General features: G+C 48.9%; 1 protein-coding gene and 2 non-coding genes across 3 annotated transcripts; 1 reads left to right on the top strand and 2 right to left on the bottom strand.

Moving 5' to 3' along the window:
* Positions 1-994: 994 nt before the first annotated feature.
* LOC144162131 (lysosomal alpha-glucosidase-like) lies at positions 995-26645 on the top strand (the record flags this gene model as incomplete). Its single annotated transcript, XM_077692622.1, is given in 8 exon segments — positions 995-1246; positions 7017-7148; positions 10465-10715; positions 14661-14827; positions 20161-20329; positions 23065-23161; positions 25132-25244; positions 26523-26645. Coding segments are annotated over 8 exon segments (1056 nt in total), but the record flags the coding sequence as incomplete, so codon positions are not given.
* On the bottom strand, positions 12046-12118 carry Trnat-ggu (transfer RNA threonine (anticodon GGU)). The gene has a single exon. It is a non-coding gene; the product is annotated as a tRNA-Thr (tRNA).
* Positions 12510-12582, bottom strand: Trnat-ggu (transfer RNA threonine (anticodon GGU)). The gene has a single exon. It is a non-coding gene; the product is annotated as a tRNA-Thr (tRNA).
* Positions 26646-27995: the final 1350 nt, after the last annotated feature.

The raw sequence follows: 27995 nt of genomic DNA, 5'->3' as shown, positions 1-27995 counted from the left end.
GCACCTTCCGGAGCTCGTTTGGCTGACCTCCCACCTTCAAGAGCCCCCCTTTCATCCCCGGGGGTACCTTCACGTCCCAAGGCGGCGCGTGATGTCAGTGCGGCAGCGGCTTATCCTCTTCAGGTGCTGCTGTTTCCTTTTCACGACACGCAATCCCCGACTCGTGCTTCTATTTTATGTACCTCACAACGTGTTTGCTTGAAGCATACTATATAGATTTATAAGGATTTCGCCTTTAGAAATACCGCAGCTTGCAGTAGTGGTGCGAGGCTGGAGAAACAGCGGAGCTGGCGGCCCCTCTCCCCTTGCCAGAGACCCGGATGTTGCACATCACATGCATTTTCGAATTTGCCGCTGAAAGTTCTCCACGACTGGAAGGCCAGGATAGTTTTGCCCGCAGCCTTTCACGCCTCTCCCAAAGTGGACCGCGTTAGCACGCGCTAGAACCGGTGGCAACCGGCTTCGCCAACTCGGCGACTGTACCGCGAACTCGGCGTGGGAACTGCTCCCAACTTCGGGCGTAGACGACCGTGAACTGGCGAGTAGAAGAGTATGCGTGAGATCACGCCACGAACTCTGGCCAGAGTGTCCTCGAAGGTAGAGCTGGCCGACGCCGGGCGCTCCTCACGAGGCACGCACTCACGTACGCTTGGTATGTTTCTTGATATTTTTGCGAGCTCCTCACGTGACGCAAGCCCAGGCGGAACTTGGACGATGCCGTGCGCTCCTCACGAGGCGCATGCTGACGCGCGCTGCTCGGTATTTTGCCTTGTTTTTTTTTTTTTCTCGTAACGCTGGACGGCAGAAACAAAACCTTAAACAGGTCTGCAATTAACAGGGAAGCTAACACCATGCTCAGAGATGACGAGGATCATCATCATCATCATCCTCCCCACTATCATCGCCATCGTCGTCATCAAGCAAAGTGTTGTTTTTTGGCGCGGGCCCAGGAGCTCCGGGCTCCCGAAAGAGAAGCCCCGGCGCACTCCGCGCACCGGGAGGGGGAGGGAGCCCGTAACAGCCGCCGCGGAGGCCTGGGCCCTGCGCGGCACCCCAAAATTCTCTTCGCGGACCCGCTCCTCTTCGCTGCCAGCGCGGGGATCGCAGCGTCTCGGGCATGCTGGCGTCGGGGCAGCGTGCGTCAACCGTGCCGGCGTCGCTTGACGGCGAGCAGTGAGCCTGGACAGTGCGACGCGCGGGGACACAGTCGGATCTGGCGGCCCGCACTTCAACTTGGCCACGATGAGTGAGTTAAAATAAATAGAAACGCGCGTTGCGTAATCACTATGGCTGCGTCTAATCTCACGGCAGCCTTGAGAATTACCTCCGGGAAATTCTCCCGGCAGTTTCCCTAAAAGCTGGCTGGCCTAAAATTCGCTGAATAATATTACCTGCCAAGGTAACGTAACATAACCCAATCTCACCGAACCTAACCTAAGCTATTCTGCCCAAAGTGTTTTACCATACCAAATGCATCATAACCTACCGAAATCCAGACCGACTGCAACGAGCCTAACCTCACCCAGCCCAACGACACAGAACACAACATATTCAACGTAATCCAAAGCATTCTACAAGTCGTGTGCGTCTAATAACCTGAATGAAAAAAAAAAGCATTAACGAAATCACGAGGGGCGAAAACTTCAAAAATTACGAATACAAAAAAAAAAAACACCGTCCCTTTGCCGGATTCGAACCTGGTCCTTCTCATTTCAAAGCAGGTGCTATTCCACATCACAGGAACAGCTTTAGGAACGAGTTTTCAGGGAATATTTGTCCCAGAGAATCTCCGGATGGCGTGCTTAGCCAATCAGAAGTGACTGCCGTGAGAAATTTCTGATGGTAATTCTCTAGGTGGCCGCGGTAATAAACACTACCAATCTCTAATGTGACCTCGGCGTCTTTGTTTCTAGGAGCGACAAGCACTGACTAGAGTCATTTGAGTTAGAGCCCTCCCGACCGGTAACGTCAAAAATGCGTCTACCAATTCCCTGTGTATACCGGCATCATATAAAAGACGAAATTCCTTTAGAATCCTTCGCGCACTGTCGTTCCGGCGTAACATAAGGAATTGTAACGCAGTGTCAAATACAAAAACAGCAGTGCTAAATGCAGGGGTAAAAGTTGGGGGGAAGGGGGGGGAGGGGGGGGCAGCAGGAGAAATACCGTATTTCCACGATTATAATGCTCCCCAGATTGTAACGCGCCGGTAAGCTTGCCTTACAATTTTCAAACAGAAAAGTTTGTTTTGATTGAATTGAATTGTATTTTTGAAGGCGTTCGCGTACAAATAACAGGTGCTGGCAGCTTCGAAGCCGCTTTCAGTGTTGAGCCGTGTTGTAACGCGCGCACGAATTTGAGGGTTACTTCTAGCGAAAAAAGATGGGCGTTAGAATCGGGGAAATGCGGTAACACACGCGACACAACAAAGTCATACCATACCACCAGTGTCGTCGTAGCAGTCGAGGGAGTGAAACAAGTGTTTGGGCTTGGGGCCGAGGCTGTAAAACCGCGTGGAAAAACCATCCCTTCGAAGTCGCTATGTCAAATGACGGCTACACTCTTTCAAATTTCTGAAGTGGTCGACATCCTGTCGAAAGCGACGAGAAGTTATTACTTTCTTCAGCGATACAACTCCCTGTTACCTCCAGGGGTTTATCCGTTTGCAGAGGCGCAGTCTTTCCTCGATTAACCCGGGACAGAGGGGTTGGACTTTTGAAGCACTGCTGTCGCCGTTAGCCAGCAGAGTGAGGCGGCGTCTCGAATCGACGGCAACTCACTCCTTATATCACGCAAGGCAAACATGTCTGCCAACATGTCATTGAGACTCAACTCAAGACTACAATTTAACGTGCACGCTCGGTACGTTAAGGGAAATACGACAACTCGGTAATAATCAGATTCACCCTATTCACAGTATTACGCAACGGAACAGGAATAATGGTGCGTTGTTAACAACCTAATGGCAACACTGCGCCTTTATTTGTTTTGTGTTTACTTCGAGTCCGAGCGCTGCTGCACATACCGGATATTGATTCTGATTTGGAGTGAATCCGCCTTGGCCTCATTTTGATTACTGAGTGAATTGTCTATATTTATGACTTCTGCATGCAAATGAGGACGTCTCCGCCTGTAATAAATGTTGTAAATTATAACATCAGCTTTTTTTTTTATTCTTCGTTAGCATCTTTTTTAGAAAGAGTAGAGATAGTGAGAGAGATAACACTCATGTTCAGTTGACAAGCCCCTGATAAAGAAAACTCTGCCGATGAGCTCACTGAAGAGTGCAGCTTTTTTTTTTTTTCATAAACAAAAAAGCACGCAATACAATTCGAAGCGAGGTGAAGACACAGCAACTTATTCCTTCCCTGTCCCTAACATTAGAAAATTACTGTTTGTAGGCTACGTCCTTCTCCTTAAAAATAGGCCCAGTTATTTTTGCGTGTATAGTTAAACGTATTTTTGTGTGTACAGCCGCCCAATTTTTTACCAATATCACGGGAGCGTGGACCGTTCGTTCGATCAGCGCCGTATGATGGAGCGATACGACAAACCCGGCGAGAGTAGCCGCAAGCGCATTAAGCAAAGGCCGCTTCTGTCGTCGTCCGCTAAGCTGCTCCAAGAGCAGACGGCCGCCCCCGATTTTTAAGTGCGAATGCACTTTATAAGCGACCCCAAACCATCCACCGCCGGCGGCGGCGGCGGCGGCGGCGGCGGCGTCCGCAGTGCTCCTCTATATTTAAAAAAAAGAAACAGCATCCGGCGCCAGGTTTCGATCCGAGGACTTTGCGGCCGCAGCGCGACGCTCTACCGACCAAGCCACGGACGCGACGCTGATATTAGTGTTAGTGACGCGCCTTATATCTTTAACGCATTCAAACTACGTCGTCAGCGGCGTGCGTTGGCGACTCAGCGGCGTTATAGCGGCTTGATAACTGCGTGGTGTAAACGTGATACTACAAACCCGATGGAAGAGATGGAAGAGAAGGCGGCGAGGCGGTGGGCTGCGGGGGCCGAGCGCAAGCGCCGCAAGCGGGCCGACAACCGTGCATTCGCACTTTCACATTCTCCCCCTCGGGGAAATGCGGGGGAATTTTTATTCGCTAATCACACTGCCCTCCAACCAGACGTTAACGGTACGAAGAGGGCAAGTGAAATCGATTGGTAACAGCAGTGCAGGGTAGCTGTGTGCTCTTGGAACAGCCTAGCAGACGACGGCAGCAGCGGCCTTAAGCGCATGCGTCTACTCTCGCCATGTTTGTCGTATCGCCCCATCATACGGCGCTGATCGAAGGAATGGTTGACGCTCTCGTGATATTGGTAAAAAATTGGGCGGCTGTACGTGGTGTTCACACATAACTTATAAAACTAAGTAAAAAAAAATTACCCTCCCTTCGTAAAGACAGGTGGGAGAAGCGCGAAAGCTCAAAGTGCGTATAATCAATCGTCAAACCCTCAAAGACCCTAATCGCAAATAAACGAAAGCATGCAGCCATTTTTCGCGCACATATATAAACGCATCTACGAGCGATTTAAATGTACCCCGATACGTGGTTCAGGAGATGAATGTATCAGGGTGCCGAACCGGAACAGAAGCGAACCGTAAAACGGAACCGAACCGGTATTTTTTTTCCGGAACTGAACCCGAACGCGAACCGTTTTTTGAGCATGCTGAACAACGAACCGGAACTGAACCGAAAAAATAAACAACGGTTGCCAGTTAACGACGAAACGGTTCGACCACCCGTTGTTCATACTGCGCAGCCAATGCCGTTCGGGCCTTTTCTTTTTTCCTTCACGTACCATTAGCTTCATACCCTCTCACGCACTTTCCCCTCCAGACCAATCAAAACGCTATCAACGCGCTATCAAATATATCAACCTCCTTCTCAATAATGCCACCACCAGACTGGGGTGCAGGGTTACCCGATTTTTTTTTGTCTGCCTGTACGTTGAGAACTACGCAGTCATAAACGCCGCGGTGGCTCACTAGCGAAGGCTGCTGAACCCCAGGACGCGGGTTCGATTCCGGTGGCGGTGGCTGCTTTTCTGATGGAGGCAAAAAGCGAAAACGCCCATGTGTCGAGATTTCGGCGCGCGTTGAGGATCCCCAGGTGGTCGAAATCAATCCGGGGAGCCCTCCACTACGGCGCGCCTCATCGCCCGGGTGTAGCTTTGGGGCGTTAAACCCCACAAACAATCGACTACGGGGTCATGAAATTCCGGTTAACTGCTTCGTCTTGATATGTTCATATGTTAAGCACCAGGTACTCATAGGTGTGTGCAAAAACACGCCTAATCAGCTTTCCCCACCCTGTCCACGATTGTTGTTGCGACGCAGAAATACATTGTAGAATTTCCTGCCTGGCTGACTGAAAAAAAAAAAAAAAGGAGGGGGGGGGGGATTCTTGCTCGTTGCTACGCATGTACAGGTGCCGTCAGAAGTAATTCGAGCACGGGAGCTGTGGCCGAGCCTCATAGGAGTGCCGTGTAGCTACACCGACGATAGCCCACCTATACATCTCAAACCACCGCTTTTAATCTGTCTTCGAGCATTCTTCGCAGCGTACTGATCTCGGTGACGGCGCTGATAGCAGAGACACATCTGACAACGTTTTGTAGTGTATGCTACACTGGCAGGTTGAGCAGTTTCGCGGGGACCTTAAAGGGCCGTGCTGCGCAAGCGTGAGGAGCATTGTATTGCATTGCATTGCATTGGATTAAATTTGATTGTATTGGATTGGATTGGAAATCCTATCCAGTTGGAGTACGGGTGTGTAGAGAATTAAGTCTGCACATTCGCCGGTATGCGCATTCCAGAGGAGTGACGTCACAGCCGCGGCAGACGCACTGGCGCCGCCGCATGCCCAGCTGTGCGCCTCCGTTGCGCAGTAGCCAAGTCTTACGGTGCGCCAGAGCCGCTTGATAGCCGTTTAGCGTGGCTCCTGGAGAGCCGTGCTGCGGATGCGCGAGGAGCAGTGACTGGACTGGACTGGACTGGATTGAATTGGATTGGATTGGATTGGATTGGATTGGATTGGAAATCGTTTTAGCAGCAGTAAGCATAATAATCAGCTAATCCAAGACAACCAGGAAACCTAAGAATAACCAGCTGAACATTAGCTCACGCTACGTATATCCTGGCATAGCCGAGCTAAGCCACTGCTAATTTTTTGGCACACTTCCAGCTCACGCGAGCTGCCGAATGAACGGCGCTCTCAAAGAAATTTGCAGAGAGAGCTTTTTTTTTTTTTCTTCAAATATTTTTAGGTCTGTATGCTTTCAGCGCCATCGCCAAGACCAGTATGCTGCGAATAATTCTCGAATATAGGTAAGAAGTGTTTTGAGATGTATAGGTGGGCTATCGCCATCGCCAGGCGCACATGCGTATTCTGGTCTTTTCGTTTGGCGCCGGTGCGGCTACACGGCGCTCCGATGGGGTTCGGCCACAGCTCCCGTGTTCCAATTGCTTCTGACGGCGCCTGTACTCCACGATGCATCAGCACCATGGTATTCTCCTAGCAGTGAAATAACCCACTCTTCGCAAGCTTGCTAAGCGAAATCAGGAATAGGACGAGGAATAGGAGGAGTATAGGGTTGTGGTTATGAGTATACACTGTAGAATAGAATGGCATGTCACAATCCCAGTAGTCGGGGAACAAGACCATCATCCCTCTCCTTGGTGAGGGATGACGATACATCGCGAATGCCCCTTTTACGAATCAATCGATAAAAATGAATGAATCAATCAATGAATCAATCACTCACTCAATAAATCAATCAATATATTAACCAATGAGCCCTTATATTCAACGAAATGTTGGGGATCTCTCAGGGGAAAAGTGATCGGAAAGACTGCTTGAAGGTGCCGACTATCACGTCCTGGCAACCATCACATCCTATGTTCTTGGTTATTGATTCGAAGGAGGAATCTAGCAACCCGACACTGTTACTGTGGTGTCGGCTCGGCAGCGTTAACGCGAGCTCCCTGCGCATGCGCGGCGTCTCCTGTGCAGGCAAGTGGAAGCAGGTGGTGTTCGTGGTGTCCATCACTGTGGCCACCTACTTCTACAACCGGCAGCGCAGCAGCTTCTACACCTTCGAGCCACCGCTCAACGAGAGGATACCGTGCGCAGCCGTGCCGTCCAGTGAGATGCGCAACGAGATGAAGGGGAGGGCTCGCTTTCTTCTCCGTCCGTGCCGCAAAAACGGGCCCCGAGGGAACGCGTTCCGTAAAAGGACGCTTTCCGGCAAAATCCGGGCTCCGTTCCGTAAAACCGGTTTGAGGGAGTGCGGAACCTCCTCCGTTGGGGCCCGCTTTTCCAGAACGGAGGGAGAAGGGGAAGAAACCAAAGAGTTTCATCTGCTTCAGAGTTTCAGAGGGAAATCTGGCGAGTTCCACTTGCCCTTGGCATGGCTTATGAACAGGCTGAAAAGTGTGCTGCGACTTTAAAAAAGAAACAATTTTAATATAAAATATTATTTAAATGTGGGGAATTATTGTAAAAATAAAGTTCCAACAAGATTTATTTGTCAAGGACTATTTGAAAACTTTATGCAGGACGAACGAGAAAAAAAAATGTTACATTCGTTGTTAATTTTGGCTTCAAGAGCAAAAACAAGCCATGTGGGCAGCCAAGTCAAGTAGGCGAAGAACGTCGCTCCCCGATGTGGCGGTGCCCATGACGGAACGCGACTGCAGCGACAGTTTTCCCTCTGTAAGTAGGGAACTCTGCGGGAAAAACATGGTAACTGGTAAAATATGCTGTTGGACTTGTTCGTGCAATATGAATTAAGAAAATTGCGCAACTGTACATACACAGTAAGGAAGACAAACAATGGGCAACTCACAAATATTTATTTGCAGGAAAAGAAGTTGGCCTAAATAGGCTTCTACGTAACATAAAACAATAAAGCAGATAGTGAAAGTGATAACAACACCACAACACTAAGAGTCCGCCCACCGCATGATGCCTAAAAAAACTGAATTCATTGCTAAAAAGTGATGACAGTTCACTGATGCACCCCTCGCGATTTTTAGGCCGAAGTACCTTAGGACCTCGCTTTTTCCGGGGCTTGGCGTCCGTGTACACAGTGTAGCGCATGCGCGAGAAGCATTGGATTGGATTAGATTGGATTGTATCGGATTGTATTGTATTGGAATTGTTTTTCTGTACACACGCGTTCTCACTCATTTACATGCGCGAGTGGGCAATGGCACAAGTGATTTACTGTAAGAAAGATCCCCAGTGCTTCACCCACTCGTCATGATTCACTTCGTGGAAATACGTGAATTTTTTTAATGATGTACGCTTCTGACAGCTCACGCGCCACAATGTCACGGCTTCTATCAATGATAATATAGTTTCTTTGAGGCCTGGCGCACAACCACAATCACGGCAATGAATGGGCAAGTGTGATCCAGTGCCGTTCTTGTTCTCTGAGGCGATCATTGATGCAACGTCCACTTTGCCAAATATATACCTTGTCACATGTGAGCCTATTTAAGCAACTTCTTTTCCTGCAAATAAATAGTCGTGAGTTGCGGATTGTTTGTCTTCCTTCGTCTGCATGTCCAGTTAGCGCAATTTTCGTAATTCATAGTAACTTGCAGGCGGAGAGCAACCGCCATTGGCAAAGGAATGTCATACGGCCTGCAAGGGAAGCCCATCCATCCTCCACGCTATCCGTACAGTTTGTCATAACAATCGGTAAGATGGGGCGGGCGGAGAAGTGGGTTGTCCTCATCACCCGCCTTCCCCATTCACTGTGTGCACGTTCCTTCCCCGCAACAATGGTGGAGTCAAAAGTGGATACACGGCCCCTGGGAGTGATAGTAGAGCCCGAGGCCATCCCCAACAAATATCGCTCTGAACTTACCCCTAGGTGGAAGGAGGAAAAGCGAGGAATACAATTCTCCAAGCCTATTTTCTCTTCCCCACTTGCGCTGAAACCTTCCCCATGACCACGGATGCTGCAGTAAGCGTAACTTTCTTGGTGCTGCACAGTCGAGTCTCTAGAAGTCTCCTGCAAACGTCTAGTCCGGAACCTACAAGCTTGATGACTAGGCCTGAAAACAGCGCAAAAGACACGGCGCAATAGGAGGAGAGGAAACAAACGTGGCGCTCTGTTTGTGTCACTCTTAGCCGAGCTACAGTGTACTAGACGAGAGTGGTGTATCATTCGGGGCCGATTTGGGGGGTCCCTTTTGCGATGAAAATTTCTGCTGAGGAACTCCTGTTGTAAGCAGCGCCCCTGGCGGCCGCTACTTACCGGTTGGTTGCATAAGTATTGTTTAATAAATTATTCCATATTTATTGCTCTAAATGGGTCTATTTCTTTATTTTATCATATAAAGTTTTATAAAATCCGTCAAATAACTGTTTAGTTTGATTTAAAAACTTACAGATGGCGCTGGCTGCAACAGGAGTTCTGTGGGGAACTCCTGCGCTCCATACAATTTTTTCCTCGCAAAAGGGACCCGCGCTCTCTATGGGTTTTTCACCTGATCGACACACCTTACCTTCTAGTGCACTGTAGCCGAGCCCCACCCACATAAACCTGTCAGTGTTGTTTGGTTGCTACTACTTGTTTCCCGCCAATTTCGCGTCCTCCACCACCTCCTTTGGTGTTCGCACAGTTCGCGTACCACGGCGGCGAAACTATCAACTTCCAAATGACCGGAAGCAGCGTCAGAGGAGGGAGAATATACGCTCTATTAGAAACAACATGTTCCTTCTGGGTGGCTTCCTCAGGTCAAGATACACTAATCACGGGCCGCGTCGCTAGTTCTCGAGAGTGGAAATGATCAAAGCTCTCTCCCAAACCTTGTGAGTTGGATGTAGGTTTGGGTGTGGAAGTGAGGTTCAATCGCAGCCGCCTACTCGGTGTCCCGTGCCTTTCGGCGAGGAGCAGCGCAGGAGAATCGCATAGACAAGTGGAATCCACGGACACCTAAAATAACGGAGCTGCTTCACCCACGGTCTTTAGAAAAAGTCAGAGCCTGTCTTCCTTTCCTCCTTGATACCAACTTTTTTCGGCTATGAATTCGGCCTAATCGAAGTTTTCCTCCGTTGCGCTCTGTGAGCCTATAGGTTTCTGCGTTATGGGTGAACACCGGAAGTGAGCACCGGAAGTTAGTTCCTCATAAGCCACGTCGCTTTCGTCAAGGCGCGTCAGATTTTCGTAGTGCGCCTCCGCGTGCAGTGAATTGTTTTCCTCCAGTATTCCCTGTAAGATAAAGTTCCTGCCTTATAGGAGGACATCGGAAATGAGATCCGGAAGTAAGTTCCCATAAGTTGTGTCGCTTGCGTCAAAGCGTCGGATACTCGTACACCTCCGCGTGCGGTGACGGAGTTTTCCTCCAGTGCGCTTTGCAAGACCAAGTTCGTTCCTAATAGGTGAACGCCGGAAGTTACATCCGGAAGTAAGTTCCTTTAAGTCGTGTCGCGCTTCCGCGTGCAGTGACAGAGCGCAAGGAGGACTGCGAGAAGGTCATGTGCATGTGGAAGGAGGCTGGGCCGCCGTACCCGCGCTGCTTCCAGCCGACCGACTACTACGGCTACCGGCTGCTCGGCTCCTCGGCCCTGGACGAGGACCACGTGACCCTCAACCTGACCTACGCCGGCGCCCCGTACAGCCCCTACGCCGAGGGCCTCATACCCAACGTCCAGTTCAGCTTCACCAAGTACCACAACCGAATCGCTCGTTTCAAGGTACTCCGGTTAAATCTATATTAACAAAGCATTGAACTAAGACAGAGTTCGGATATTTAATGGACGACCAAACACACGCTTAGGCGGCCGGGAGGCAGTGGTAATAGAACCCTTGCTGAATCGACCTCGCAGAAGGCAACAAAAACCTTCTGCGTTTTCTGAAGGACACAGGCATAGCTAAAAGACTATAGTACCCGCAAAGGGACTAAAATGTGTACGCGGCCCTGCTCCTTTCCCCCTTTTTTTTGCCTGCCCTCTCCTTCATCCCCTGCACACCCCTTCCCCAGTGTCGAGCAGCAATCCGGGCTTTTTGCTTTTCTCTCTCTCTCTCTCTCTCTCTGAGTATTCAGCTCTGAGAGGGCGGTGCCGTTAGTCCAGGGCCCACTTGCTGTCGCAATCCGTCTTACCCGCTCGATCAGTCCGCGCTGGGCGTCAGGGCAGGGCTCGATCTCGATTTGATCTCGAAGGCATTCGAGATCACATCAAAAGGCGTGGGTTTGCTCTCCACTGTGGCCGCGTGTTGTTTTTTCTTTCTTTCTTTGTTACGTAAATTTTAAAAAATGCTAACTTTCACTAACCGTAGTAAAAAAGAGCCTAACCATACCCCTATGCCTGTTGTGGAGTTGTACACTGGTGACCTCTCTTTCTATATATATATTGTCATGGAACTCACATATAGGCGGACAATGCCCCACAGGGTAATGACCCAATTAGGACTACGACGATGACGACGACAACGAAGTTGCTGGCGCGGGCTCTCTAATGGAAGCTATGTAAATACTGTACATAGATCATTCTACCTTTTTATACATCGCTTCATCTTCAACATGGTTCGAGTCATTCGCTCTGCCGCCACGTAACGGTTTGGCAACATAAAAACTCACACAGAGCGCGAAACAAATAAGCTAAGTTGAGACAGAGACACACGAGAAAAACATTGAAGAAATAAAAAATAAAACTTTACTGACGTTTCAGGGAGAATACTTACTTTCTTCAGAGTGGAAGTCCTCAGAGTGGAAGAAAGGAAGTCCTCTTCCTGAAAGTCAGTATCAGTAAACATTTATTTTTTTATTTCTTAAATGTTTTTCTCGTGTGTCTCTGTCTCTACTTACCTCATACATATATATATATATATATATATATATATATATATATATATATATATATATATATATATATATATATATATATATATATATATATATATATATATAGACAGAAAATAGGGGTTGGCAGTCAAGAAAACCTCGGAAAGCAAAGGGGAGGTTGTGGTGAGTCATAGAAAGAGATGAAGAATTTTTGGAGTCGAAAAGAAAGTGGTGAAAAAATGCCCGCCGGGTGGGATCCGAACCCACGACCTCCAGAATACCGGTCTGGTGCGATAACCACTACGCTACCGGCGGGGCTGTTTCCCCAGCACTTTCTCGGGTATTTATGTTAAGGTATTTTTGTTTCCTGCACTTGGGGGTGGTAGCCAGCGCCACTCGGACTACTCGGGGTGAAGGGGACCTTCTTTTTAACCCCCGGGCCGTGACTCGAGTGTCTACGACATGTCGAGAGTGGTCGACCAGCGTTGAACCCTCTTAAGCTCCCTTTGGCACCAAGACTGCCAGAACAGAGGCCCTCGCTAAGCATATAGCGAATCAGAAAATTGGAAATGAGGGGCTCCGTGAAATAAGACAGAAAATAGGGGTTGGCAGTCAAGAAAACCTCGGAAAGCAAAGGGGAGGTTGTGGTGAGTCATAGAAAGAGATGAAGAATTTTTGGAGTCGAAAAGAAAGTGGTGAAAAAATGCCCGCCGGGTGGGATCCGAACCCACGACCTCCAGAATACCGGTCTGGTGCGATAACCACTACGCTACCGGCGGGGCTGTTTCCCCAGCACTTTCTCGGGTATTTATGTTAAGGTATTTTTGTTTCCTGCACTTGGGGGTGGTAGCCAGCGCCACTCGGACTACTCGGGGTGAAGGGGACCTTCTTTTTAACCCCCGGGCCGTGACTCGAGTGTCTACGACATGTCGAGAGTGGTCGACCAGCGTTGAACCCTCTTAAGCTCCCTTTGGCACCAAGACTGCCAGAACAGAGGCCCTCGCTAAGCATATAGCGAATCAGAAAATTGGAAATGAGGGGCTCCGTGAAATAAGACAGAAAATAGGGGTTGGCAGTCAAGAAAACCTCGGAAAGCAAAGGGGAGGTTGTGGTGAGTCATAGAAAGAGATGAAGAATTTTTGGAGTCGAAAAGAAAGTGGCTGAATGACTCGTGTCTTTATACACCACTGGCAGCTTCGCACAGGTGCGTTAACCACGCTAACGAATCCTTTTTCCGTCACTGCATAGTTAATTTAAATTAAACTGTCATGGGTCAAAATTTACGGGCCCAACCGCAGCAAAATAATCAACTATTGACCGACAGGTGATAGCACAAAAGAAGGAACAATTTCAGGTGATTTAAACATGGCGATTCTCTATATATGTAGGGCGCGTATTTATATCTCACCTCGAGTTGCCGCCTAGTTTACGAACAATTAACGCTCAGCCTTCTGGGCAGTTATTTGCTTAACTCAGCAAGCTGCCTAGCTATCCTTCGTGAACGTATGCGACATTTGGGTGGGTGTCAACCTTTTTTGTCTTATCATTTTAGAATGCTGCTGCATGGGCTATACGCGGAATGTTTCAGCGGTCGTTGTACCTCACGCCCACAGAGTTCCTTCAAGCGCATTTCAAATAACACAGAACTCGTACAAGCAATGAAGTCTCAGCAGCCCTTAGAATGAATTAAGTATACTATAATAAACCGTGGCTTTGCACTGTTCCGACCGGAATGACTTGTGGAATGTTCGATGATGACAAGCTATATGGGTTTCGAAACTCGCTCGTTGAGACCGAATACAAGCACGGTAAATTCTCTCTACGGCCAGATCGCTTTATTAAAAAAAAAATCTCCCACCTCCCCTCGCGGGAACCCCTGTGTAGATGCGACGCATAGAAGGTTCACGTTGCAGCGTTGGACAGCGGAGGAACGGCGCTGGAACGATGGGGCGGAGCGGCGCAGGCACCGCGTTTTATAGCGCGCATAACGGTGAGGGGACGCGCCGGCGCCAGTGCGTCTGCCGCGGCTATGACGCAACACAATCCAAAACAATCCACTTTAATCCAATCCAATCTAATCCAAATTCAATCCAAGCCAAGCCAATCCAAGCCAATCCATTCGAATCCAATCCAATGCCCCTCGCGAGAGAGTGTTCGCTATCGGAAAGGAGAGGGGGTGAGCGGCGGAGAGCGCAGCTCACGCGGCGAGGAGAATGGGGGAGGGGTGGACGCCGACAACAACGCCGACGCCGGATGCAGGGACAAGGCGAGTGAATGAGATGCAGTCGCATCTAATATCGCTTTATTCGAACTTTTAACCACTTTTAAAGGGGTTTCGCTTATAACGAAGTCTATGGATTGATTGATTGATTGATTGATTGATTGATTGATTGATTGATTGATTGATTGATTGATTTTGATTGATTGATTGATTGATTGATTGATTGATTGATTGATTGATTGATTGATTGATTGATTGATTGATTGATTGATTGATTGATTGATTGATCGATCGATCGTAGGGTTGAACGCGCCGACGTCTCACAGGCGGTGAGGCGCGCCGTAGCGGAGGGCTCCTGCTTAATTTTGGCCACCTGGGGATCTTTAACGCGCGCCGAAATCTCGAACACACGGTTTTTTTTTTTTTTTTTTTGCTTTTCGTCTCCATCAGAAAAGCGGCCGCCGCGGCTGCGAGTCGAACCCGCGTCCCCGTGCTCAGCTGCAGAACGCTTATACCGGAGTCATTTTCCGTTCCCGATTGCATCGTCATAGCGAGGGCTAACTTATTAACGGATCGCTTCTCGAGAAACGTCCTTTTATTATCCTATACGCATGTAACGGCGTCGTGTGCAAGCAGTTCAGCAACGCGGACGAGCGCCGCTATGAAGTTCCGATGCTGGACAACTTCGCGTTTATCAAGCGGGCCCACCGAGCCTGCAACCCGCAGTACTCGTTCAAGATGGGCACCACCAAAGGGGGCTACTTCTACTTCAGCATACTGCGGCGACACACCGAGGTCAAGCTGTGAGTCCCGTAACCTCTCCTCGTACCACGGAGTCCTCATATACGGGTTTTAAAGGGGCCATAAAGACTAAATACAGTCGAACCTCGTTGTAACGAAGTAGTATCGGAGCAGCAATTTAGTTCGCTATATCCGATATTCGTTATAACTGTAGAGCCAAAAATCGGTTCAAACCAACCGGTAATCTGGCTCCCGCAACAATATTAGATACCAAATTTTGATCTTAGAACCTACTATACACAATGTAACCCATGCCTTCCTTCTTATGGCATTTCAAGCTCAATGAACCAGAACATGAAACGGGAAATTACAACAGAACAAAGTTCATATCACAAAACAGGCCTGCGTCCTTATTTTTTCGCGGAAGGATGTGATCTTCCTCTGGTGGCTATTCACAGCACGAGCAGGATGAAGTTTTCCGCAGTGTCTAAGAAGAAAGAGGCCTTTTCTACGTCTGCAGTTTCGGACTCAGGGAGTTTTTAAATGCAGAGCATTTCAGTAACTCACGATGTCACCCGCGTTGGCGTCCGTAGTCCGCACCGCACCCCTTCCTACTATATAAAAAAAAATACTATCCGGCGCCAGGTTTCGATCCCTCGGCCCTGCGGGCGGAACGCAAGGTACATGGTACTCTACCGACTGCGCCACAATGCCGACACAGAATGCGACGCTACGGACGCGCCTTATATCGTTGACTCATTCAAATTACTGCTGACGAGCGCTTTCTTGTCAGCAGTTGCCACAAGTGCAACAACATTAACGTAACGCAAACTACTTAACGTCGTGCGCGCCCGGAAATGCTCTGCATTTGATCGCGCCCCTCGCGGGGGGGATGTTTTTTCAAGTATGTGCCTACTGATCAAATATAATGCGATAGTTTGCGTGGCCCTAACAGTTTTGCTTTCGTTATTAAAGAATAAGTGTCATTGAAATGAAGCGTGACCAACCAAAGTTCGTAATTTGTCCTCTATATCCGATAATTCGCTATATCAGTGTTCGTTATAACGAGTTCAACTGTACGACATTGTTCAGTTTGAAAGAACAAGCCCTTGGTAACTTACTCAGCTTTATTGCAGGCACGAAAGACATTTTACTGCGCAGCCCTTTGGCGCCCGCTACTGTATACTTTGACGGCGGTGTTGTCCGCGTTACTGAGCGAACGAAGGGAGAACCGAAGACGGGAAGAAAACGTAGGAGGGAAGCGTGGCGAAAGTGGGAGGTGGAGGCAGTGAGACAAGCGGCTCGACGCGCTGTGAGATGACGCCACAGTAGCGGGTGCCGTGGTGCGCTCGACGATGGCGCGTTCATTTCCTAAGGCGCAGTTCACGCCGCCGACGCAGGAAATTACCGTCACTGGCATCTGCGCGGGAGGTTCAAACACGATTTGCAACTGCATGCTCGGCTTCGGCGACACGTTGCGAGATAGCGGCGGAGTAGCGCGCGCCACATTGCGTTCGCTCGTCACGCGATCACTTCCTGCAGTAGCCAATGGCCGTGGCCGCGAAGAGTGGAGCTCGCTCTGCACACGAATTTCTCATTAGGAAGTATAGTAATCGTCAGCCATTCCTTAATCGTAAAAACGCAAGAAATTATAGAAAACAAACTTTCCAAATTCGCGCTGCGTATGCATTAAAGGGACCCTGAAACACTCTTTGAGCAGTGCAAGTAAACCTGAGCGACGTTTAGATTACACTGCCAGGAATACCTGAGCCTAATATTACACGTGCACGTGAAGCGGTGAGCGCGCAAATCGCTGTGAAAGACGCAGAAAAACCAATCGCGCTCTCTTCAGTTCTCCTCATTATGCACCCCTGGCATGGCCTAAGCGACGTCACTGAGGCCATGGCTGCCCGATCGGCTGTCACTGGTCAACTTCGCGACTAATTTCTCCCATTTCCGCCGTCGTCATCGCTGTGTACGAACCTCTTCTATGCTTGAACCTGTAGGCACAGTTTTGCCGTTTCTTTTGTGTTTTGAGTGTGCGCGGAGTTTGAGTGATGAGCTCAATACTACCCTTTCAACGGGACCACTCGACTACAAACGTTTATTGCATCAAAAACGCCTTACCAGCCCGAGCGCGCACTTGCGAGCAGGCACCCATGCCTGCTTTTTTGTGGCACCAGACCGGAAATAGGCTCCTCCACGTTGCGGAGAAAAGGAGAAAACTCCCCGGCCTGTGATATATCGAAGGACGCCGAAGAGAACGCCGTCAGCCGTTCCCTCTCCGGGAGAGATCGCGCAGCTTTCGTCGCGTTGTCCGTCCGCGGTCGAGTTGAGAGGGAACGATTATGCGAGATTTTTCATCGCGCGTAGTTTCGGTCGTATTGAACGGATTTTCATCATTCTTGCGGGAGGAGATTGCTGGGACAATAGACTTTACCCCAAAATACATTCCTAGCAGTCAATGGTAACTGTTGCGGGGTCCCTTTAAGTGATGTAATATGGGCAGAAGCTACGTATTCTGGGTAAGCACTAAAACATAGTTATCAGTGCATTAACTGCACGTTAGCGTTGCAGTGATACCGTAGCGGCGAAACTTGGCCAATACCTGCCGCTACGGTAGCATGATGATCGCGGTGAAGAAGTGGAGACGTCGAAGAAAGGTTTAAGGTTAACTTGCTTAATTTACTCATGACGTTGGCCGACGTGTAACACATACATATTTGGACGAATACACTTATTACATCAAATGAGAAAAACAGTCAAGAGAACAAGAGTACTAAACGGGACATGGCTGACTGGACCGTGGTCCTCCGGCTAAAGGGCCTGACGTCGGGCGGCAGCGTTTCTCGAATCAGCCCCTTATGCAGGACGCCCGTGAACCCGGCGGAGAGGGTTTATATTCGCTTCATGCGGACTCGTGGGAAAAAAAGCGCATTCTGGCCCAACTTTCTGCAGCCAATCGGGGAGACGCTTGTAAACACTAATCAGCCATGTTCCCGCCGAAGTGAAGAGGACCATTCACACACAGACAGAAAATCTGAACCCGAAAACTCGCACTTGGAGAATTATTGACGTAGAAAAAGTAGTTCAGACAAAACACTAAAATAAACAGTGTCAAAGACAGAAAGGTCGCCTGAACTACACCGAGGACCCGGAGCCCGAAAGTGGCGCGCACGCCACGGGATGTATGGAACGCCGCGGCCGCGCCGAAACCCAAGTTGGGCCGATGGTCCCCTTTAACAGCCGCGTCTTTCGGTCGGTCAGCGCGCAAGCCACATGCCTTTTTAGAAAAAACAGGGCTTGGTGACCGAAGAAGGGTGCTACGAAATAGAAAAAAGCAAACTGAACGGGGGGCTCCGCGACAATACAATCAAACGGAACCGAGGCTGAACGACTACTGGTCGGTGGCTTATAGAAGGCGGCCGCCAATCGCACAAGCAACATTCTGTGACGTCATAGGGAAATCTCCGGAAAGTGGCTAGGGAGTCGCCACTAGCTGCTTCATCTGGTTTCTTAACATTGGTTGTTCGTCAAAAGTTCGCGGTAAAAATTGCTGCCGTTGATATCAGGACAATCAGACTTTCAACAGCGGAGCGGTTTAAAGGGACCCTGCAACACACTCGATAAGCGCTTTCACTCTTTCCTTCGCGTCTGGAAGCTCTGCGAAAGCTATAGTTATCGCCAGCACGGAGCGGCACTGCGTGATTAGGCTCGTCGCACCAGATATGCCTTCCATTTCTGCTCTGTTTGTGGATTCTTTTAAATTGCTGTCGAAGAGCGTTCATTGCTGCAACTGAAGGAAAACCAGCCCGTGCACAACCGCTACATGACCTTAGTGACGTACTTCGAGCCGTCAAAGAACGTCAAGACCGGGAAAGAAAGAAAACTTTTTTGAGCCAGGTTACAAGTTTTCTGATGGGCATAGAGCAGTAATTTTTGGCTAAGGCACTTTGCGCCCCCCTAATCTAAGTACTGGGTGTGTTGGGTGACTACGTTCTGCAAGCATTTAGGAGTTCAAAAAAAGTTGAAAAAAGTGTTGCAGGTTCCCTTTAAGCTTGGGTTTGCTCCGGTGGGGTTAGCAAAAAAAAAAAAAAAAATAAGAAAACTCCTCCGGAGCGCGGTGCCCAGCACGACCTTCGTGCAGTTTCGTAGGCGGCGCCAAGCCTAGCCTAGATGGAGTTACTGCATCGGCGATACGCAGCGCTTCGTTGGTCCGCGCCGAGCAAATCATTTACACTCCCGCGAAACGTGGGTCGGCCGAAGAAGCATATAACATGTAAGGAGGAAAAAGCGCATCGTGAACGCCCTCGTATCGCTGCTCGAGAACATTTGAGAGGGCTACGATCCAACCCACGAGCATCGCGTCGGAGCCGCCGTGCCTCAACGGCAGCGCAGAGCGGAAGATCCCGAGTACAGCGCTCGTGAGGTGGAGTACGGTCAGGGAGAAGAAGAAGCCAGGTCGACCCCCAGCTCCGCTGTTTCTCCAGCCTTGCACCAATAGTGCTAGCTGCACCATTTTTTTAATGAACCAAAATTGCATTTTGTCTTCGTGACTTTCAAGCGAGAGGCGTGGAGGGCGTAGGGAGGGAATGAGGCTAGCATCGGCAACGGAGAAACAAGGAGTCGGGCTGGAAGGAAGCACATGTGGACACGCAATAGCGTTGCAGCTGCAGCGTTAGGTGACGCTCTTGCCTACGTGAGAGGTTGGCAGCAAGGCGCAGCAAGTGTACTTAGCCCCGTCGGCAACGTGCTTGAGAAACAGCTAGAAACCGCGGGACTACAGGGTAAAAGTTAGAGGGAAGTTTCGAGTATACAGCCGAGAATAGGTCCGCGCACGGTACCCGGTAGTCAAGCAAGCAGGACTGCTCCGGGTGCGCAGGTGCGAAGCCGATTGCGCGCATGCGCAGGTGCTCCGACCATTTACTAAAAATCCAGATCTCGAAGTATGGCTGTCCTACTCACGACACATCATGACATACGAGCGTTTTCGCCTCTCGTCTCTATAAAAAAAGCGGTCACCGCAGCCGTGGTCGAACCCGCGTCATCGAGCTAAGAAGCGCAACGCGTTAGCCATTGAGCCACCATGGCGGGTCCGACTGCCTATCACGCGCCGTGCCGGCACCGGTTTTTCGATCGCTTTAACTCTCTATTAAGAAGCTTTGACGGTATTCGTAGCGGTACACAGGGTAGTACTATCAGCTTGCTTAGGCTTTGCCGTTTTTATCAAAGGGCTTGGCTATTGTCGCAAGCATTGGTGCATTACAGCGCCGTCTCCCAGCTTAGGAAACACTACTGGAGCTCGTACAAGCCACCAACGATATGACAGAGCCATTCTGGAGGCATAAAATACACGGATGTCAACACCATCCTGCGCGCCGCGGGGTATATACAGGATCGACACGAGAATCGGCGGCCTGGTGATGACAAACCAGTTCCTGCAGTTCGTGACGTACCTGCCGTCCAAAAACCTGTACGGCTTCGGAGAGCTGTCACACCCGAGCCTGAGGCACAATTTCGACTTCTCCACGCACGCCATGTTCGCCAGGGACCAGGCGCCAAAGGTGAGATCTTCGTCACTGCGTACGCGGGAAGGAAGGAATAAATTACGAAAGGTTGATGCCTTCTTAATGAGAAGATAAAACATGAGAGGTAATTGAAACATCAACGCTCTCCTCGTAATTCAACTCATGTCGCACCGTGCTGATGAGAAGGCCTATGGTCCCGCTCCTAAAAAAAAAGGAACATCAAGAGCAAATTTATCTCGATATCATCATCATCATCATTATCAAGTGAGAGATAGAGAGGGAGAGAGAGAAATAAACGCTTAATAAAAGCGAACGTTTATTCCCCTCTCTCTCACTTGATAATGATGATTATGATGATATCGTATCGTTGCCACTACAAAGGGATCACAATCGTGTATTTTACTGTACTGACTACGCCGCCGCCATTGTTTCATATGTCTGTGGCTACATCATCATACGACGGTTGTTGCGGAGGGATACATCATCATGATGTGGCATGGCTTTAAGCATGCTTCGAGTTAGAGATGTATCGTGTCCTCTGATAAACAGTTAAGCGGATTAATTAGACAAAGGACGAAGGAGGAACCCCGGGACAACCGTTGTCCTTCTTCGTCCTTCGCGTAATTTTCGCGATTTACTCGTCTACCAAGCAATACCAACTTTCCAGAAATCCGCCTTAATCAGTTACTTTGGGGAAGAGAGGACGTTTATAGTCGCGCTGGTTTCGTTTGATATCTGCCCCTGCACAGCGGCCGCCAGCGGTTGCGTTTTCACACAAACTGATCAAAAACGACCTGCAAGGCATGTTTCACTGCAAATTTTTTTATGTAATGAGGGAAAGCCAACTTATGACAATATGTCAGGGCTGAATGTGGGCTTCTTTTGGAAGCTATGCGCCCGCAATTTTCCACGAACTCTTCCATGATCTGCGCAGAGGTGGTAGTTCAGTATTTTTTAATTGTAAATTGTAAAGCAACTTACGCGTTTTGTACCAACAACGAGTAGTCAATTTTACAAGCATGCTCAGTCAACAGAAAGCGATTTTCAGGAGCACATACATAGATAGTTTGTGAGCTCGCGCACAGATCTCCTAATCTCTTGTTCCGAAATTCAGCCAGACCGCAATAAAACGTCAGCACAGAAATATTCCGTCATAGCAAAAGCAACCCATCATCCGTGGCATATACTTTACCTGAAATAAATTTCACCAGCAACTAACCTAATTAACCGACGATCATTTTCGCGTTTTGACTCACAGAAAAGCGTACAAGAAATTGCTGTGAGGTACCCATAACCGCACAGGAAATCAAAGCACGCGCTGAAAAAAGAAAACAATAGCCCTGCAGGTGTTTACTGAGAAAGGGCGATAGAGCATAGAACATTCTGGACGCGCCTTGTACAGACACCTGAACCTCATTTTAACAGACACTTATATAGCGAATTATTGGCTATAGCGAACCAAATACAAACCTTGGTTGTTCACGCTTCCTTTCAATGACACTTATTCTTTTATAAGTGGAACTGTGGTATAACGAAGAAATATTTGACCAGTAGGCTTAGAAGCTACTTGGAAAAGCTCCCAGCGTCCGAAACTGCAGAAGCAGAAAAGGCCCCTTTGTTCGTGGACACTGTGGAAAACTTCATCCTGCTCAGTGCTGTGAATAGCCACCAGGCAAAGATCTCGTCCTTCCTTGAAAAAATAGGAACGCAGGCCTGTTTTCTCGAATGAACTTTGTTCTGTAGCAATTTGCCGTTTCATGTTCCGGTTCATTGAGCTTGAAGTGCCACAAGGAGAAAGATAAGGGTTACCTTGTTTATAGTAGGTCCGAAGATTAGAATAATGCGTCTTTGCATCAAGGACATTTGTGGGAGCCAGATTACCGACTGGTTTGAACCGATTTTTAGCTCTACCGTTACAACGAATATCGGATATAGCGAACTTAATTGCTGCTCCGATACTACTTCATTTTAACAAGGTTCGACTGTATATCTCGCAGCATCGGTTCAAAGCTGAATTTATTGCACATCGCTGAAAGTGACGACGCATCAGCCCATCGTCGTGGGCGGGGAGACCTAGAAAGTGCCGTATTCGCGCGTATAACCCGCACCAAAAATGCGAAAATTTCAGGGGTGAAGTAGAGATGCGGATTATATTCCAGGGATTTCTTTTGGTGCAGCTTCACCGCAATGCACGTTGGGCCGTGATGCCTCTACAGCAGTAATAGCGACTAAGCCACTGTTATCCCAATGACACTGCTTATTTTGCACACACAGCTCAACGATATACCAACCTGCAAAAACGTATGCGACAAGTCATGTAGTTACGTAGTCAGCTAAATACGTTCTTCTACATAAACAAATGTTTAATGTTGCTTGAGTCCATCCTTTTATGCATAAAATATGCGGGCAATACGCGGGGATATATATTTATTTATTCGTCGACGGAAAGTGGGGGTGCGGGTTATATGCAGGGGTGGGATATACGCGCGAAAATACGGTACGCCATGGCGTAACAGGCTTGAGGAGATCGAAATGACGCTCGTCGGGATCGCCATCGGGAGGATGCGGCCCCGCGGGGGCAACATGAAAGTTCAACAGAAAGTTCACTAGCAGATCACTCGAGAGGTCACACTAGAGGTCACACTAGAGGTCACACTAGGCTTTCACCTCCACATTCTTAGAAGGTTACCAGCATCCCCTGTAATCGTTCTCTCACCGCGAAGCGCGAAGGAAATGCGTTTATTGGTTTACGTGGCTCACCGCTCTCGCAGGACGGCGCCAACCTGTACGGCGTCCACCCTTTCTACCTGTGCGTCGAAGAAGGCGGGAAAGCGCACGGCCTCCTCCTCCTCAACAGCAACGCCATGGGTACGTGCGCTGTCTCGAGTATCGCGATGGCACTAACATCTGGGCGGGTAAACGAGACGGGCGATTATATTCTCTGCGCATTGCTCGAGCGGAAATACCCTTCGTTCTGTTGTAACGGTTAATTACGCGGAAATAATTGTAATCTTAGAGTACGTGTAATAAGTGCAACGTTACACTAACATCGAAGAAAGGTAGGAAGTCGATTGTTACGACCCAAACTCGCTATTGTTCAACCTCATACGGAGGACCTTACTCAAGGCCACATGCCTGTACAGCCTCCAAAAATTTTTAAAATATAGCGGGAGCGACGACCGGTCGGCATGTCAGCGCCTTATCACGGTGTTCAGCAGCGAAATAGGCGAGAGTATGCGCACGCGCATAGGATTGTCTGCTGTAGGAGTGTCGTCTGCTACGCTGTTTCCTTGAGAGCGGTACACCCCCTGCCACTGTGGTTATTTGAAACCGTGGTTATTTGAAGCACATGCGCATATCAAATGCGCGTTTGATTTTTCTTTCGGATTACTTGCCCCGCTCAGCGTGAGTAATGCCACTGGAAAGATAAATAAAAGTAGAACAGGGCGGGTTTTTTGGTCGGAATGGCCTTATGCCACTGCGCTATGTAATGCGATAAATAAAAATCTGATAAAAATAAAACCTTGTCCCTTACGCTGCTACCTACCTTTGGCGGTAGCGAAATGGCCTTGCAAGATAAGAAACACAGGCGGTGGGTTGCCCTGAGGAGAACAGCGGAGCAGACCACGCTCCACGCAGCAGATAGTTCTATGCGCGTGCGCGTACTCTCGCCTATTTCGCCGGTGAACACCGCGATAAGGCGCTGACATGCCGATCGGTCGTCACTCCTACTATATTATTAATATTTTGGGAGGCTGTACTGCGCATCGCTTCAAGTGCGCTCCAAAGCATGGTCGTTCTCTTCCTTTCCCAGGGTCCGTCATCTTTTACAAGTGGCGGTATACCTTGCCCGTGGCCTATATTCTAACCGCCGTAGCATACGCGCCCGGCTCCGGAACATTTCGCCGAGCATGCATACTCGTTTATCGTCCGCCAGATATGCATGGTGCGCATGCGCTTTCGTTAATCGCGGCTACTGCAAACTCAAGAAGAAGAAAACGTTACTTCTTTCTCGTGTGTGCGACGGGCTAGAAGTAAAAAAAAAACGAACAAATGGTCTGTATTGACTTGCTCTACCTATATGTTTTCTGAATGTCACTATATTCCGTCCAGCAAATACCAGACTCCCCAGTGCAGCGACGATCATTGTACTTAAAGGGACCCTGCAACACTCTCGTTAAGTGCTTTTACTCTTTCCTTAGCGTCTGGAACCACTGCGAAAGCTATAGTTACCTCCAGCACGGAGCAGCACTGATTTGCTCGTCGCACCAGATACGTCTTTCATTTCTGCTTTGTTCTTGCGGCTTTTTTTTTTAAGTTGCTGTCGAAAAGCGTCATTGCTGCAACTTAAGGAAAACCGACCAACAGCCGCTACATGGTTCGAAGAAGGTCAAGACCGGGAAAGAGAAAAAAATCTTTTGAGCGAGTTTACAAGTTATGTGATGGGCATAGAGCAGTAACTCTTGGCTGAGGTACCTTGCGACCCCCTAATCTAAGTACTGGGTGTGTTGGGTGACTACGTTCTGCAAGCATGTAAGATTTCAGAAAAAGTTGAAAGAAGTGTTGCAGGGTCCCTTTAATCGATAGTCGTGGAGATCCGCATGTAGGACAATCAAGGCATCTAAAATGTGCTTGCATGAGCATGCGCAAGTTATCTGCTTCACCCCGTTTCAGGACTAAACGTAACGCCATTTCGTTCGAGTTCGATCAGGCTTCACTCAAGGAGTAGTCGGGTTTAGATTCTTTGAAGCTCGCTCGGCCAAAGTTTAGGTTTAGCGTACCCGCCAATTGGAAATGGCTCGCACGAGCGCTCCCCCACGACGTGTTTGTGACCGCAGAGTACACGCTTCTCGATGCCCCTGCACTGCGCCTGGCCACCATTGGCGGCGTGCTCGACTTTTTCCTCTTCGTGGGAGACTCGCCGAAGGAGGTCATCGAACTCTACACAAGCGTACGTCCCATACGTGCCTCCGCGTCGTTGCAGGGTAGCAAGGCGCTGAGGGAAGAGCAAAAAAAAAAAAAAACTGTGGTTGGTTCCTCTGTCACAGGAATCGGTAAAACACGAGAGTGAAATGTGCAGCCAAATCTGCAGCTGGGCATGATTTGTGGGTCAGCGGCTGTCTTGTGGGTGTGCTTGGTGAGTGACGTCCTGCTGGCGGGTCGCATCGGCAAAGGTGTACTGGCCTCACTCCCGTGACGGATATGACGTCAGTGAAATCTTGGTGTATCCCTGCATAAAACACTTTCGCGTTAAAATATAAAACCCGAAAAGGAAGAACCCTAAGTATAACGTGCTTTTTAGTACTAAAGGTTGCTTCCCCTCAAGAAGACCCCGTGTGCAGGGGTGCGCCCTTTACAGGCCGCTTGCTTCGTTGTACTGGCGTCACTTCCGTGACGGAGATGACGTCACTGCAAAAAAAAAAAGTTTAGTGTCTCCCGCGAGAAAAACAGTTTACTCTTTCCCGCAAAAAAACACAGTTTACGTTTTCCCGCGAAAACAAAAACAGTTTAGTTTTCCAGTAAAAAAATATTACTTTTTCCAGCGAGAAAAAAAAGTTTACTATTTTCCGCGAATGCTGTCAGGTACATTAAATGCAAAAATTAACGCTACGGATAAGAAATCCACACAACTGAGAGCGTTAACCAAAGTAACAATTCTGTGGGGCACACTTTAAATTCATCCTGTGTCGATTCGGAAAAAAATAGTATTGGCACGTATGCCAAGCGGCATACGCGCCATGTGCGGGTATCTCACTAGGACACCAACGACATAGTTTCGTTTTCTTCGGCGGTGCTGTTTCCAGTCATGGCAAAACCTACAAGCCGGGACAAATTTTTCTTTGTACCCCTCTATTCTACAAAGAAAAAAAAAACCGTTTTCTTACTTTCTTATTAGCGAAGGGAAACACCTACTGCTTCTGAGCTACACTTCTTGAAGTGTTCGTCCGTAAGTGCTCACACCGTCAATCTGATTTTATTTTTCAGAGCTGTGCAAAAGATCACCGGAAGCACGAACAAAACTGTGAAGATTGGCTGCCATTGATACGGCCGGAAGAATTTCGTAGGCTAATTTCTGCTTTTAGCAGAGGGGGCAAATTGGGCGAGGGTGGCTCCTCAATACTTGCTATGCGTTCAGACGACCCAAGTCCGCTTGCAATAAGTGATTCTGACAACTCTGCCGGCAGTCAGCGCTTTATGATTGAAGATGTCACGTGTCATGCTCGTGCAGGTGATAGGGAGGCCCTTCCTGCCGCCGTACTGGGCGTTGGGGTTCCAGCTGTCCCGTTACGGACACGAGTCGCTCGAGAGGCTTAAGGCGGTCCTCGAGAGGAACCGGAACGCCGGATTCCCTTTGGTGAGAACTATAAAAGCGCAGCTTCGCGACGAACACCATCGTAACGAGTATGCATCCTGTCTCATTCATAATAGCGATAAGTTTGTGGTGTGTTCTATAGTTATGTATAAAGAAAGTCTATGGGAGCGTTGTGAAAGCCGCAGTAGTCTAGACTAGGGGCCGGCAACCTTATTAAGTGGATGGCCGAGTTGCATAAAGCTGACAGGGGGGTAGGCCGGACTGCAAGTCGGGTGTGGAGGACGGGGGGGAGGGGGGATTTACATGCAAAAGGGGAAAATTCGTGAATGGATAATAGTATTTCACAATAATTGACAGTAATCTGCCTAAGTGTGAAGATGGGGGACAATGCCAACCCCGTTTGAGGCCAAAACTATCGTGTCGGCCTTCAGCTACGAAGGGACCGGGGGACGCGGAGGGGGGTGGGGGTTATGACGACGTTCCGGGAATCGCAGGTTGCCGAACCCTGGTCCAGACCGTTTCCGTGCGAAACAGAAATTTAGGAACGTTAAGAAAGAAAGTGGAGAAATACGTGCGCCCCGGGTGGGACCTGAACTCGCAACCTTCGAGTACCACTTCCGATGCTTTGCCAATTCAGCTACCCTGGGCGCCTGAATTCCCTTCCGCATTCTGGGATATGTGTGCCCATGTGCAGACGTCAGGAGTGTTAACAGCAACAAACGAGGTGCGAGCTTATGGACACAGCTGAAGCTTAGGACAGGGCACGGGCTGATCAGAGAAGTCTAGAGCATGCACTGGAGCAGCCGAGGGCAGTCCCAGTCAAAAAAGACGACAGAAAATAATTCTGTAGTTTAGTCGTATTTTCGCGTGTCGTACTGTCGTCTTGTCGTAGTCTTGCCGTGTCGGGAGTCTGGTGTTCTGTCGTGATTCGTATTCCTGTCCTGATTTTGATGTTCCGTCGTGCCGAATTCCTGTCTTTAGGTGATCCTGATGTTCCATCAGTGGTTGCACATGGTTTTAATGTTATAGCCCATTGTGAAGAGTAGCGTAAATGGCACTTCTGTTGTAACTACAGGAATGTTTGTCGTTGAGAAAATTGACTTGTCGGTGCGACAGAAAGGTGTGTCGTAACAACAGATGGGTTGGTCGTAACAACAGGACTTCTGTTGTCACAACAAAGTTTTCTGTCGTGCGGCAGGAATTCCTGTTAGGTTTTTGCCGTATTCCTGTTGTGATTTTAGTCTGGAGTTAGTCAGCGTGTAAGCGCCAGTCATCATCATCATCATCATCACCCACCGAAGATACGGTAGCCGGTGGCTGTCGTATGCTGCCGCTATGTAAGTACATATCCTGGAACCCGCGTATTTGTTGTTAACACTTTTGACGACG

The sequence above is a fragment of the Haemaphysalis longicornis genome, unplaced genomic scaffold (genome assembly GCF_048455015.1).
Source record: "Haemaphysalis longicornis isolate Haplotype H1 unplaced genomic scaffold, Haemaphysalis longicornis Haplotype H1 scaffold_12, whole genome shotgun sequence".
NCBI lineage: Eukaryota > Metazoa > Arthropoda > Arachnida > Ixodida > Ixodidae > Haemaphysalis > Haemaphysalis longicornis.
This window is presented reverse-complemented; position numbering and strand designations above follow the sequence as displayed.